The sequence below is a fragment of the Diplotaxodon limnothrissa genome, linkage group LG9 (genome assembly GCF_057381915.1).
Source record: "Diplotaxodon limnothrissa isolate DT_005_m linkage group LG9, D_limnothrissa_male_GT1.1, whole genome shotgun sequence".
NCBI lineage: Eukaryota > Metazoa > Chordata > Actinopteri > Cichliformes > Cichlidae > Diplotaxodon > Diplotaxodon limnothrissa.
In genome coordinates this window covers 28,547,553-28,559,209 of record NC_140604.1, presented here as the reverse complement: position 1 = coordinate 28,559,209, position 11,657 = coordinate 28,547,553, and the positions used below count along the sequence as shown (strand labels likewise).

The window sequence follows — 11,657 nt, the reverse complement described above, 5'->3', positions numbered from 1 at the left end:
TAGAGGAGGGGAAGTGCGTAATGACGCAAGGCGCGCGTGTGTGCGTACCTACCGACAGGAAGTGAAAAGAGAATCGCCGGCAGCAAACTTACCATTTTGGTTCCACATGGTTTCAAAGTTTGGAGCAGAGAGAAAAGCGAGACGGTCCAAAGCAGTTCACTTTATGAGGGGGGCAAATTTAAAAAAAATAAAACAAAACCCCAGCGCTCCCAGTGTGTAAAATAAGTTAATTTTGTTTGAACTCTAAGATGACTTAAATCTGTCCTGTGGAAAGCTGCTCTTTAATTGTAGTTTGGTGAGAAATCTTTATTTACATAATAAACACATTTAGAAAACACTAAATAAATTAGCGATTTCAGATAAATCTATGATAACCCATTAAATAACTCACTGAAGTAGATCGTATTATTGTACACTATATTACACACTATAATACTCAGTTATGTCATCTAAAAGCAAAACAAAAACAATCATCTGGGTTAAGATTCTTAAATGAGCCAGTTTACTGTTTTTCTCTGCTTTATATCATCACATTCCCATAAAATATATCATCCTTTTTCCTCTCTCTTGCTCTTGAGTCCAGAAAAAAAGTTACGAGTATTTTCACTCGTCTTTACATTGGTGAGCATTGTGAGCCTTCAGGTCATCAAAACTGATTTATTAATCAATGAGCAAACTGACAGAGTAATCAGTAACAAAAACCTTTATTTTCTTGCAAGCCTGAATAAAAGTCCCTTAGACTGTCAGAGAGGAGCTTTCGCTGAGATAGAAAATTGCAGTGTCTGCTCTAAATGACTATTGGTGACCTCAAAGTATAGCACTCAGGGCTTTTATATCATTTAAGGTATTCTGTAATTATGACCGGGCTGTCCACACACACTGTACATCTGTCAAGTGGATGCAGCCCTGGATAAATGCTGGATGTTTACACCTACAGAAACCCTTTTTGATTCAGAGGGTTTTAGCAGACTACACACACACATGCACACAAACACATACACACAGACAAGATCTGTTTTAGGCAGTCCTCTAGTAAACCATTGCCTGCATCATCATTTCTCTTTTCTACTATTGTATGAGAAGATTGTGTTTATTTATTTATTTATTTTTGGATGTGCTGATGATGACATGTATGTGTGTGTTTGTACACATCCACACATGGATCTTTGTTGTCTGGATCATAAGCGTTTTATTACATTTTGCTATGCCTATTCACTTTTTTTTTACAACTTAAATGAATACCGAAGGACTGCTTTTTCCTGTATTTATCTCTTTGCTTTGAATAATGGATAATATGAATACTCACACTCCTGCACTATTGTCACTCTGGGTTGTAACTGTTTTCAAGTAACTGAATTATGCTACACCTCCTGCATTTGACTACAGTTACACATAGAAGACCCTAAATGTGTAGCTTTTTTACTGTAGAATGGATAAACTAAAGGAAGGAATCAGGGTTCCCTTCGGGAATACATTTTTATCCTTGGAAGGATATGGGCTCTGGGACGCCTATATCAAGCTGCACATATCGCCTTGTCAATATACAGTTTTGTTTTGACAGCTCCTCATGCTGTTGCCAAGGATGCTCCAGAACACACATGCTATTCCAAGCACTCAGCTGCTGCTTGCATCACCGATTCCTCTGAGCGAGCTCCCGCTCTCGGTTTCCAGAGAAACGTAATGACTTGCCAATAATGCGCAAGAGCACACGAGCGTTCTCCGTGTAATATAGTGAGCGAGAGGGCCCTGGGAGTGCTTGCCCATTGTTTGCTTTAATTTCAAATTGCTCAAATGCTCCAGTCGACACTGGGCAATGCACTGAAAGGGGGTGAGGGGCTGGGGAAAAGGAGGAAACAAAATGTGAATTGTGTGTGGCAGGGGAAAACCTATTAGAGCTGGAGAGAACAAAGGGAGGCGAAGGAGGGGGCAGCAGTTGTGGAGGGGCCCATATAGCTACTGAAATAGTGAAAATGGAAAATTATTATTATTTATTTTTTTCACAACTTGCATTTGATTAAATCAAAGCTCGATTTATGCCCAGTGTTCCTCAAGTTGCAGGAGAAGACCCCTCCCTGAGATAGAAAATTAAAGCGACACTGTCTACTCCCAGGTGACCTCAGAGATTACATATAATTAAAAGTACTGTGTGATTATAACCAAGCTGCCTTATAGAATAACAACATGTGAAAGCTTTATAGTTCATGTGGTGATTTATGTTGAGAAACTAAAAAAGTGGTCCAACGTCTTTTTGCCAACCAATAAAAGTTGTGTATTGTCAGAGACACTCTGAAGAAATCCATGTTTTGTTTTTCTTCACAGTTCAAATGTATCCCATGCTGCAAAGTTTATGTGATGGGCTCCTGACTGATTTAGTGTATTCTGCACGCTGGGTGGCCTAATTCAGTTACTGATGTAGTAAATGATGTAGGCTACAGAAGCACATAATGTTTTGAGCAAGAGAGCTGAAATAAACAAAAGTTTTAAACAAAATTTAAAGCCAAGATAAAACACAGAACCAGGCACAGAAGTAGAAAATAGTGTAATTGCTTTGTCCTTTGATTGTGAGGTGTCCTCGCTTACACTGTTCTTGTTAACTGTGAGATAGCTGACACTGATTTAAAAGTCAGAGGACTTCCGTGTTTGAGTTCTGGTTATGTTTGTATGGTGGCTGCGTTATGTTTTGGCGTCTCTTTGTTCAGAATGAGGAGCATGTAAAACATGCAGGGAGCAAGAATGACAACACGGGCGAAAAAAGCATAGGAAAAAAGCACCCCCCGCCACACACGCACACACGTGCACCCAGGGACCTATCGGCCATGTCTGCAATATCTTTGTGTAAATGCATTGTATAGCTGCACAAATGTTAGATGTACTTCCCTGCTTGCCTGGCAGTTATTAGTTACTGTTGTCCTGGTGATTGCATGCCTAACTCCATCTTTTCAAACTCCAAAGTTAATTATCAGAAAAAGAAAAGAAAAAAGACCCATGAGCAAAGAAACATTACGATGTAAATGAATTCTGAATTTGTTCCTAAATATTGAAGTGTGTGTGTGTGTGTGTGTGTGTGTGTGTGTGTGTGTGTGTGTGTGTGTGTGTGTGTGTGTGTGTGTGTGTGTGTGTGTGTGGCACTCTGGCAGGAATGTTTTCACAGACTGAGCTCATAAGCTTCAACAAATGACTACCAATAGGACTTTTATTTTGAAACAATAGCGTTCGCAAACATGCCAGATGCCTTTTTTCGAGTCAATTAACTGCGAGCGCTAACGGTGTTTACGTCAAATTGGAGATATAGGTTTGGCCCCATTATTTATGTATTTTTTTATATTAAAGACAAGTTAACCTGTATCAACTGTTTTAAAGACAAAGCGGTGACTTAGCTGCACATGCGCCGCGTGCTCTCTGTCCCCTCAAACGTGCGCTGGATTCGAGCATCCTTGAATTCATAAATTGCGCGCAATCAGCTATCAGTCAAACTATCATTACAAAGAGCTTTAGTTAATGTTATTCACCCGTAGTGGCCTAATAAATGCATCATTAAATTTAAGTGAGCCTCGTAGTCATTTAGGAAGTAATTATGGGCTATATGGCAATTTTATAGATATTTGGAATGATATTGTGTATGACAATGTGCATGTGGGGTTAAGGCAGGGCTGTCACATGTACCATCTGTATCTTTTTCCAGAGGACTCCAGAGGCTAACTGGCTGTTTGTGTGAATAGTCATTAGGTATTGGGGCTGCTACTGAGTTATTCACGCTTTTCTCCCCCCCACGACTGGGGGGGAGAAAAGCGTGAATACACACCAAAAGTGACATGAACACATGCAGCACGCTTTCAGAACCATCGGTGTGTAGCCCAGGTCTCCTCTATCTTGTGCGAGTAGCACAGGGGCCCAGGAAAAAAAATACAAACAGTTCCAACACGGCGGGGTGAAAGGTGAAGAGAACCCTCCCCCCATCACTGTCCGCACATACTTCAGGCTCGGATTGCATGTAAAATCACATTCTCCCTCAGTGGTGGTAGTGGTGGTGGTGTTGGGGGTGGTGGAGAGGAATTCATTGTTTTGGCATGGGGCAGTGGGTTTGTGTCATTAAAAAAAAGGTCTACGCGCTTACAAGTGCCTAAGCGTCCTTGACCAAATGTCTCCGTAAAACTCAATGCAGAGAAAGTGAGATGGAGCTGCAGGAGGCGGCGCGGTTGCTTTGATGAGTGTTATTTTTTTTAAAGCAGAAGAAGAAGAAAGAAAACGGATTACATAAAGTGTAAATTTTTATTTTCATTAATTATATGTTGAATTGAAATCACACACACAATTAATAATAAACCAGTCACGTGAAAAGTAGAGCAAAACACCGGGATGCAGACGTCATCACATGTGTTTATTGATTATATCTGATAAGTGAGTAAAGTCCTTACCCATAATCGGTCCCGTTAAGCCTTGGACATCCACGATGAAGTGACAAATGCAAAATATTATTGCTTAAAGCTTATTTAGTATTAACAACTGAAAAGGTTTAAAACGTCGTCTTAAAAATTATCTATATTTCACTTTGGAAAAGAAATAAAAGCTACGCCATCATTGGAATCTAGATCACAAGGTCGCTCACTCCCAATATGTCTTAAATATGTCCTACAGTTTACAGACCTATTATAACTCACCACATACAGCTCAGTTACAATGGCAATGCTAACCATGAGCCTTAACTGTGAGATTTAATCACGATCATTTCCCCACGCCTCCTCAGCACACAGAGGGGCTGCTGCATAGAAACCTTCACCGTACTTGAGAACTCTCTCCAGGCCACTCGGTCTTGCTTCCTCCCGCTGGTCCCCGGCCGACATCCAGGCGCAGTGGAGGGGGGAATAAGTGCCCTGTGGCATCTGTGCATGACAAAAGAGCCCCTGCTCTTAATTGGAAATACTCAGATTGGGGCAGATCTATACACACGCGGTAATACATTTAAATTTGTTTCATTAATTATTTGAATGTTGACTTGTTGTTAGATGTCTCCAAACTGACACTTTGGGGCGGTTAAGACATGAGGAGATGAAAATCCACCGACAGAGGTGCTGCAAATTTATCCCGAGGCTTTACAGATGGTGTGAAAGTGCTTTTATATATTTATTTAAAAATTATTATTTCTGATCATATTTAATACTCGCAGTTTAATAAATAATAACAAAATATATAATTATAATAATAATACACCGATATAGGTGTGTGTGTGTGTGTGTGTGTGTGTGTGTGTGTGTGTGTGTGTGTGTGTGTGTGTCATTTTTACATTACTACATAGATGACGTGCCTGTGACAAAACCACAACTCTTTACAAATAAAGTGAGTAAAATCCGCGTGGTTGTTATCTCAAAAACTAACACACCAGTCTCTGTGCGTAACTGCAGGATGGATTTCCGCTGCAGACCAGTCACATTCAGGGAAAAGCAACAAAACAAAGAGGATCGCTATGGAGCTTACGCAAGTTTGAATTGCTTGCGTTTTACGTGAGAACCTTTGGCTATAAGGGATTAGAGGAAGTAGAAAAAATAACAACAAGGGTCTAGTGTGCCAAATAAAAGTAAACCCGGGTTGTCCAAAGGACAAGGCGTGCAGATGTCAGAATGTCTGATGAATCAAGCCTCGACTATCCATTCTTTCCTGCGTCTCCCTAGGCCGGCCACGGTGCACAGTGTCTCGGGGATGTGAGCTATTCCCCGGGGACCCGGACTTCAGCGAGCCCTCTCCTATCCCCCTACCACCCACCCCCACCCCTCCCTTCACATCCGTGAAGCTCCTCATGTTGCATGTATTAATGCTGTCATAGATAATCAGCAAGTAAGAACACGTCAACGTGCGTATGTTGCATCTAAAGCAACCGCAAGGGTGCAGGTCAAATGACCCCCGTGCAGTGGAGCTGGACTTAAGGGAGCTAAAGAGATCGCGGGGGCTTCCAGTAAGACCCATTTTCAGTTATAGTTGCACAAAGGTATACACACAAAGACGGTTGCGTTGAGTTGCTCATCAGCGCACCAGCTAATATCCACATGCAATTGGTGCATTTAATGACAGCCTTCTGTGACTTATTAAACTAAAATATAGCCGACTTTATATGTACCCCCCCCCCCCCCCCCCCCCGCGTGCGCGCACACGCACACACACACAGAGGGTATTATATTTTTGATTATCTCCGTGGCTGTATTTCGCACAGTCGGTGTAATGCAAGCTATGAAATTAAAAAGGAGCAAACATCTTTTAACACGCACGATCTTGTTCCTGAGTCCAGCAGCACTACGTTGGTGGTTACGCACCACAGTCCCGGTCCTGCAGGGATATTGTGGATATGATGTTCTTAATCATTCGGATATTTAAAGATCTATAATAACAACGCCTACACATGTGACACGCCGTTTGATGTAACACACTGGTAACATCGATGCTATTCAGCGCGCAGTGACAAGCCAGCAAATAAGCAAATAGGCTTAATATTTATGGAAACGAGTATGCCCAGTGCTGAGTTTGACCCCACCGCGCTGCAGCACCGGCAGCAGGAGCAGGAGGAACTGGTCACAAGGGACTCACGTGTTTTATAGATCACAAAGATGGAATATAACCCGGGGACTATTGGAGAAAAAAATATGGCTCAGGGGCGAACATAATAGTCAGTCCATTCAGGCTAACTGTGGCCCGTTGCTATTTCAAACAATTAGTCCGTACTACACGGTCACATTATTTGGTAAACCCGCGCGCGTGTGTGTGTGTGTGTGTGTGTGTGTGTGTGTGTGTGTGTGTGTGTGTGTGTGTGTTTGGGCGGGGGTCCCATATCTGTGGCCGTGTGCGTGGAAAAAAGGTGTGCCGCTCTCAGATCCGCGGTGTTTTATGTAGTTCTGCGCGTGCATGCGCGTTCATTCTAATGAATTCTAACGTTCGAGTTTGTGCGCGTATTTGCGTTTTTGACGTGCGTAAAGACAAACTGTGTATACTGTGCATTTTACAAGAAATACAAAGAAATCTCTTGAAACAAAAGGTGTTCGTTTTTTAATGAATAATCTCACAAAAGTCAGGGTGCACGCCCTCCCGCTCAGATAAGCTACTTGTTGATGGAAACATAACCAAAGCACATATTCGTGACGCAACAGCCTATTGCGTATTTTATGCAATTTATAGAATGATATATTTAATAAGTGCTTCTATGTGCCTTGTTGAAAAACTAATTAAAATGGATCCGGTTTTTGAAGAGTTATTATCAGTGTTAATATTACAAGGATTCTTATTTATGCAGAAAATCATGTTGGAAAAGCAGCCCCGACCTGGCACTGTGATCACGCTCAAAAATCACGGTTCACATGGTACAATTTCACAGGAATTGCGTGACTCCGCAAAATTCACACACACGCAGCTTAGACGGTTTAAATGGCTTCTGAAACGCTGGGAGCGCCGGTTCGTTTATTACGGTATCACCAGGCGGATGGACGCGAGCCTATGTGGTCTCAGCTGATAAGTAGGTCAGTCTATAGAAGGCCTACAACCTTGGGGAAGAAAAATCAGGAGAAAAGGCTCGAGCACGCTAAAGCAGTTAAGTTTGATGTTTACTGGTCAGGGGGGAAAGCAGTGAGGGGGGGGAAAAGAGGCAAATTTCTTTGTTTAAGCAGCACGTCCGTAACGCACATCAGCCCGACTAAAATAGCACGTGCTGACTGGAGTCATTTTTACCAACATGCAATCGATTGCATGCTACGGTTACATACATTCTGATGACGACCGCGGGGGGAATTAGCACGACACATCCCGTCCTGTCATGACTATTTTCCGGTTCGGACTACTTACACCGGCTCTACACAAACTCTGCACTGGGCTGGATTTTCTGCAGCTCTTTATTTAGCTATCGAGGAAAAAATGTCACAACAGCATTATTTACTCAGACGGCGGAGACTGTGGGCACAGTTGTAAACTATTGTAATAGCAGGGTGCTGGAGGGGTAGGTGGGCGGGTGGGTGGGGATGGAATATCCATTTTTATTGCATCACCTGTCAGCGGCGTCCAATGGGCGTCGACTCCAGGGGCATTAATTGATGAAGGTGTCTCCAGACAGGCCCCCCCCCCCTCTCTCTCTCTCTCCCTGTCATTTTATTTGTGGCTCAACCAGCATCCAGAATAGCAGCTGCATTTTAGCTCTTTCTGTTTCTCTCTGGATCTGATTCTCTCTCTCTCTCTCTCATTCTGCTTTCCCCCACCCTCACAACACCCTCTCTCCCTCCCTTTCTGTCGCTCTCCCTCCCTCTCTCTCTCTTCTAGCTATTTTATCCCTCTGGCTGAGGCAGTGGTGTACACCTACCCCTCGTCCTGCTGCCGACCAGAGGGGAGTGGAGTCGGCAGAGGCAGGTAGCAGCCCCGGCTTGGTGGACGCATCCGTCGCATTCCTCCACCACCATGCCGGACCCGGGGCAAGAAGCAAGGAGTGGATGCTGTCGGCTCATTCAATCTATTAGACAGGGGCAGCTCCATTTAACTCCGCATGTCAAAGTTTGCATTTTCATTACGCAGCAGTGTGGCTGGATTATAGGTGTGAGCAGGATGCCTTAAGCTCGCTAACCTATGCCACTCACTGGTGAATCCACAGTATATTGAGGCTGACTACATGGAGTAATAGATTCTAGTGGATACACACAAATCATGGGAGACCTGGAGTGTGGCTTTGAGGAAATGCAAGGAGTGAGGCTGGGATACCTGCTCATCCAAGGCAAGCAAATGTTTGCTTTGTCCCAGGTCTTCACCGACCTGCTGAAGAACATCCCTCGGACCACGGTGCACAAGCGCATGGACTACCTGAAAGTGAAGAAGCACCAGTGCGACCTGGAAGAGCTACGGAAGCTCAAAGCAATAAACTCTATAGCTTTCCACGCCGCCAAATGCACTCTCATATCGCGGGAGGACGTGGAGGCTCTGTATTTCTCCTGCAAGACGGAGCGGGTGTTGAAGTCCAACAAAAGGAAAGCGAAAGCGGCGTGCTCCCCCGGGGATGAGGACGAGTCCTCGGGGTTCCTCCGTGCTGACGGCGAGCTGTGGAGGGAAAAAGTTTGGTTTAGTTTGCAGCACGGCGTCCCGGAGACTCTCACACTCCACGGCAAAGTGGGCAGGAAGAAGGAGCTGACTCCTTGCCTTACCGACTCCAAACTACCTCAGTTTTATCACAAAACGCACGGACGGGATTGCCGTTCGGCGACCAAGTCCAGTTACAAACACTTTAAAAACTATGAAACAGCGAAAATAACAGGGAACCGCGTCACTTTGAGCCAAAGGCACTCGTTTTTCCGGAGCGCGGTGAGCCGGCAGCCGGTGGTGCTTCAGTCCGCCATAGCTGCTCAGTCCAGGCTCTCTCGCTCAGCCGGCGACCTACTTCACAAAAGGAAGAGGAGGCGCGAGGGGGGCGGCGGGAGGGACAGCGCGAGGCACTCGTGGAGCAGAAGCAGGCACGCGCACCACCACGCACCGCCGGTGCTGCTCGTGCAACCCAAATCGTCTGGAAGTCACGGGACTTCTTTCGGTGCTTTTCACCTCGGTCCAGATTTTTATCTCGACCCCCGACCCCACCACCATCACCACCACCAACATCATCATCATCACCACCACCACCACCACGAGCCAACTTTCCCGGAGAGTTACAGCAGCGACACCGAGTCCAGCACCTACTCGGAACGGGCTTACCCCGACTGGGACCTCGGCTCTGGCTTTTCCACCAGCAGCAACTCCGCCAGTTCGGAAGAAGAAGAGGACGGCGAGGAAGAAGATGACACTCAGTCGGAGAGTTCAGAGGTCAGCTCAGAGGAGGAGGAGGAGGAAGAGAGCTCCTCTCAGTCCGACTCCAGCTCAGTTTCGAGCCGTGTTTCGGTTCAGAGCATCCGATTCAGACGGGCGCGGGTCGGATCGCTTGCCAAAAGTCTCAACACCAGCAAAGCACCTTTGGTCCTGCAGCCTACGTTTCACTACAACAACCCAGTGCAGCACGAAAAAGAGCACAAGACCCTCGGACATGTTGCTGCTTCGCAATCACGGGACAGGAGACAGGACAAACTTCAGAAATGTGAATTCACATGCAGAGAGACAGAGCAGGACTCGGGACCCTCGCAGCCCCAAAACTTTAACTCAGCTTCTGTGGGGGAGAGCTTTTTCAGCGAGTCTAAAAGGGAAAATCTGAACCAGGCCGACACTGTGGATGAGCTCATCACATATTCACTGGGACCCAATCGGAATAAGGCCTCTCACCCTTCACGCAGGACACAGGGGCATCCCATCAAATGCCCCCCGGGACTGAGGGCTCAGTATGACCACAGTAAAGAGGCCAAGCAGACCCAGAAATTTGTGGACAGGAGGGATGCGAAAGCGATCGCCAGCCCAAGTCTGCCCACTGCACTGAAAAAAATAAAGACCGAGTCAGAGGAGCCCTCTGTGACCGCCACCTCCTCTTCGGACAGGACAGCCAGGACGCCGCCGTTCAGTCTCCACAATGTGAAAGTTAAAGTGGAGGATAGCTGTGATGAGTATGAATACCAGAGCCAGGCCACTGTAGCTAAATGCAAAGGAGATAAAACAGAGAGCAACAATGGCCACTATCCCAGCGGAGCCATAAAACAAGGAGATTTTTCCAACAGTGGGATTAAAGCCACAGAGAAGAGCCCCGATGTGGCCCTCAGGTCCCCCTGTGGTCCTCAGGAATGCAGAAGTAGTCAAGACGCCCCGTGTATCGAGGAGGGGGAGCACAGGCACAAAAACTGCAGGGCTCCGGTGCAGGGGAGTAAGAAACCCAGAGTTTCCAGGACGCAAACAAAACAAAACCTATCCAGGGTCCACAAGGCTGCCTCTTCTTCTTCGTCGTCGTCGTCCTCCTCTTCTTCTTCTTCTTCTTGTTCTCGTCCCGTGGGGCGCGAGGAGGCATCCACGGAGGATTTACCGAGCAGACGCAAACGCAGCAACGTGAACACTGTAGCATCGCCGGCAAAAATGCCTTTCAGCCTAATGGCAAATTTCCCATCCCCGCCGTCGCTGATTGTTGGCAGCGACGGGGATTTGTGCCCCGCTTACTCCCTGAACTCGCTGAGGGGCCCCGGGCCTCCCCCTCCGTCCCACCCCGTGTGGAGGTGGCAGCCAGGCGGCCAGATTCTCCCTCCCCCACACGTTCACAGAACTAGGAAATAGACGGCGGAGCTGTTTTTTAAAGCAAAAAAAAGCCCTGAAAAAGCCCTCACCATTTCCAACCCAAACGTAGCCCGAGTCTTAACCTGTGCGCACCGAAATGCTCGCAACTTTATCGGTGTTGTTTCTTTTCTGTCCCCCCTTTTCTCTCCTGAGAATGGATTTACATTCCGCTTTGTTTTCAAGCTCGATCGAGGAAAACCCACAAGATTCCCCCCTTTTCGGAGCCTCTGAAAACGCCCACAGGACTGTGAGACACCGCTCGTGGATATAAGATTTAAAAAAAAAACTTGTGTTAAAATAAGCTATCCTAAGCAATATCTATTCTCAATGGTGTGTTCACGCGACTGTGTGTGTGTGTGTGTGTGTGTGTGTGTGTGTGTGTGTGTGTGTGTGTGTGTGTGTGTGTGTGTGTGTGTGTGTGTGTGTGTGTGTGTGTGAACTCGAATGTTTCTTGTTCGCTTTTCTAATTTGCT

The 11,657-nt window shown here is 45.9% G+C and overlaps 1 protein-coding gene across 1 annotated transcript; it reads left to right on the top strand.

Moving 5' to 3' along the window:
• The first annotated feature begins 8,664 nt into the window (after positions 1-8,664).
• Positions 8,665-11,184, top strand: skida1 (SKI/DACH domain containing 1). The gene has a single exon (XM_085362459.1). It carries the CDS (start codon positions 8,665-8,667, stop codon positions 11,182-11,184), a length of 2,520 nt encoding a protein of 839 aa, XP_085218585.1.
• Positions 11,185-11,657: the final 473 nt, after the last annotated feature.